General features: G+C 42.8%; 1 protein-coding gene across 1 annotated transcript; it reads right to left on the minus strand.

The window, feature by feature from the left end:
* Positions 1-227: 227 nt before the first annotated feature.
* LOC149215445 (UDP-glycosyltransferase 72B1-like) lies at positions 228-1,775 on the minus strand. The gene is made up of 2 exons (XM_089389715.1): positions 1,636-1,775; positions 228-741 (listed from the first exon to the last, which is right to left on the minus strand). Exons 1-2 carry the CDS (start codon positions 1,773-1,775, stop codon positions 228-230), a joined length of 654 nt encoding a protein of 217 aa, XP_089245841.1.
* Positions 1,776-3,902: the final 2,127 nt, after the last annotated feature.

The following is a 3,902-nucleotide window of genomic DNA, read 5'->3' on the forward strand; positions in this document are numbered from 1 at the left end:
AGAAAAAACAGCATAGCACCACTAATTTGCCATGGGTTCACAGCTCGTTCCGTCGGTGGCCTTTATGTGGTGGCATGAAACATTTTACACAACTTTGATCTTTTTTTCCCTCCATTTCCATTTTTAAAACAACCGTAATACGAAAGGCAAGGGATGTAAAATTTGAATTGATAATAACCATCGACATACAGAATTCCTATCTAGAGGTTGTTCGTCCCGAATGGAAGTCATGTTTTGGTTGCTGTGGCTCCTGAGTTTGTTGCGTTCATTGCCCACTCAGACACTGCAGCGGCCATGGCTTTGTACAAAGAACCCCCTTCTTTCAACACACTCATGGTGGCCTCCTTCAATTCTTTCACTCTCGCCCTTACCCTCATCCCTCCTTCTCCTTCCATCAACTCCCTAACAACTCTCTCCACTTCTCCTCTCTTTACGAAATCATCGCTTTCCATCTTTGCTGGGATCCCCACATTAAACTCATCAACCAGTAGAAGCCTGTTCATCCTCTGTTCCGCAAAAAGAGGCCAACAGATCATGGGCACTCCATGTGAGATGCTCTCCAGTGTAGAATTCCAACCGCAATGAAAAAGGAAACCGTCGGTGGATGGGTGAGAGAGAACAGGAATCTGAGGCGCCCATGAAGCAACAACAAGTCCTCGGTCCTGGGTTTGGCTCTCGAATCCCTCAGGTAAGAGTTGAGAAATCTCTATTTCCTCGATAGACAGAAAGCTGCTCGACGGACTGCACAACACCCACAAGAAGCGATGGCCACTTGCTTCCAATCCCAAGGCGATTTCGATCACCTAACCCTTGGGAGACCGGTTCCACTTCCGAAAGAAACGAAGAGAACCGACGAAGGCGGTTGCTTATCTAACCACTCGAGGCAATCCGCCCCTCCATCTTCGACAGGTTTGTCATTTTGTAACCATCCTGATCGAACGGTTGAAACTTTTGCAATCGTCTAACATAGGATCCTATGGCATACAAGGATGACAGGTGGGCAGAGAGGGGAGTTCATTTCAGAGGGAACGCCTTACGGCGTAAATATATATATATATATATATATATATATATAATAATTTAGACTATAAATGTCATTTGGTTTCCAATATTCATTATTTTCAATTTTTAATATTTTTTTGAAAAATATTTGTACTTTTTAATCATTCATAGAAATTCAACAATTCCAATTTCATAAGTCTATCTGCCTCTCTTTGTACCTTTTGGAACAATTGCTAGTTGAAACCCTTTTATATTTGTTATCTTATATCACATTGCAAACATTTATATTTGCTAACTTTATATTAAATTACTAAATTTATCAATAATTATATTCCATATAATTCCTATATAATTAAAATAGGTGTAAAAATTATAATAATATTTTTTAATTTCCATGTAAGAAAAAAATACATATTCAATAAACAACATTTTCTCCTCGTCACAGAAAACCTGTTGTATTCCAACAACCTTTTCTCCTCGCCAAGGAAAAGCTATTGTATTCCAACACCCACTAAAAAAAACCTATTGTATTCCAATGGCATCAACCTACTTCAACGTTAGCGAATGGAAAAAGTTAAACTAAAACCTTCACCGCAATATTGACAAAGCTTTCTCCATAGTTTTTGTACTTACTCCATACCATTATCACCGTGGATTGCTAAAGGGGTTGAATTGAGCCATCTGTTTGATTGGTTTCCGCTCTGAATTTCTTGAAGAACCCTGTCCTCCAGATCAGGAGTGCCAGCAAAGCCATTAACACTAAACGAATCCATATGGACGTCAGGCATAGGAGCTTCACCTTCCAGTATTTGACACACCTGCTATATCCTCAGCCTCCTCTCCTCCTCGGAAAACGTATAATGGTTAAACAATGCCCCAACAACACATCCATTAACGTGAAATAAATCCATATGGACCTCAGGGAGAGTAGTTTCACCTTCCAATATTTGACACACCTGCCATATCCCCGGCCTTAAATTCGGTTCTGTATTGGAGCACAATAATCCCAGTTTCAACACCTTCTCCATTTCAGTCTCATCGTATTCATTTCCCAGCTTCGGATCTGCCACTTCGAGCAGACTCGCATGGGTGTATAGCTCCCACACCTAGTCCACCAAAAACAGTCGTTCAGCATCCATGGATAGGTCCAGGGCTTTCCTCCCGCACGCCACTTCCAACAAAAGAACACCAAAGCTGAACATATCCGAGCTCGGCGTGGCCTTTGCCGTCTTTGTGAGCTCAGGCGCTATGTACCCCACCGTTCCCACCAACTGAGTTGTTCCAGGGTTCTCACTGTGTTCATACAGCCGGGCGAGCCCGAAGTCCCCCAGCCTCCCGTTGAACTCCGAATCCAGCAGCACGTTACTCGACTTGATGTCTCTGTGGATGACCCTCTTCTCCCAACCCTCGTGCAGATATGCCAGGCCCGCCGCAACGCCCTTCAAGATCGCGTATCGCCTAGGCCATGGCAAGATGGTGGTCGGGTTCCCGAAGATGAGTATATCGAGGCTGCAGTTTGGCATGTAGTCGTAAACGATGAATAGCTGCTTCTGCATCCTGCACCACCCGAGGAGAGGAACCAGGTTCCTATGCTGCATGCGCCCCATCGTCGAGATCTCCGCCACGAACCCCTTCATTCCCTCGTTTAACTCCTTAGTTATAGATTTCACCGCCACTTCCAGGCCGCTGCCCGGGAGAACGCCCTTGTAAACTCTGCCGAACCCCCCCGCGCCCAAAATGTTTTCATCCCAGAATCCGTTTGTGGCTATGTTGAGGTCCTTGTAGCAGAATCTATGGGGCCAGAACTCACTCTCCCATTCTTCTATTATTTCTCTGTTCTTGAATTTTATGAAAAGCACGGCTGCAACTACCCCCGAGAAGAGAACCAGAATGGCCACTGTAACGCCGGCTATCCATCCCCGACTGGGACGCTTCCAATACATTTTAGCAAACGAAGGGAGACGCGAGATATCGAGGGGGTGCGCTGTGTCTTGTGTGTTGAAGCTCCATGCGAGAATAAAATGGTCTTGAATGAAATTCCCCGTAGCTGCTGAAAAGCCAACGAACATCTTCTCTTCCAGAACTATCTGCAGATCGATTTTCCGAGATATGAGCGGCCTCTGCGGTCTGGGCAAGCCGGCCAACGTTATGGTAACGTTGATCTGGCTTTGCAAATGGTCGTAATCGATCCAAGCCTGTATGTTGCGTCCGCTCTTGAGGCCGATTGTATGGAATTCCTGCCCATTCCAATAGCCGGCAGCCTTGCTTCCAATCCCAAGGCGATTTCGATCACCTGAGCCCTTGGGAGACCGGTTCCGCTTCCGAAAGAAACGAAGAGAACCGACAAAGGCGGCTGCTTATCTAACCACTTGAGGCAATCCGCCCCTCCATCTTCGACAGGTTTTTCATTTTGTAACCAGGTTGGTCATTTTGTAACCATTCTGATCGAACGGTTGAAACTTTTGCAATCGTCTAACATAGGATCCTATGGCGTACGAGGATGACAGGTGGGCAGAGAGGGGAGTTCATTTCAGAGGGAATGCCTTACGGCGTAAATATATATGAAACTATGTTATTTTAAAAATTATATATATATATATATATATATATATATATATATATATATATATATATATATATATATATATATATATATATATATATATAAACAGTTTTATATGATATTTGCAGAATATTTTCTAAATTTATTTAAATTAAAGTTTTTATTTATCAAAGAAAAATAAAATTAAAATGTAAAAATTCCAAAGATACACATTGAGAAATTATCATCATCTGAACTAAAATTTCAAAAAGGTCAAGTATGAATACTATTTCAAATGGAATATTGCTACACATTACAGACAAACATTCAAACCCTAGGGTCTACACAAGAAAAAACA

Source organism: Pinus tabuliformis, chromosome 1_1, assembly GCF_031772625.1.
Source record: "Pinus tabuliformis cultivar Carrire ecotype Pingquan chromosome 1_1, CPIR1, whole genome shotgun sequence".
NCBI lineage: Eukaryota > Viridiplantae > Streptophyta > Pinopsida > Pinales > Pinaceae > Pinus > Pinus tabuliformis.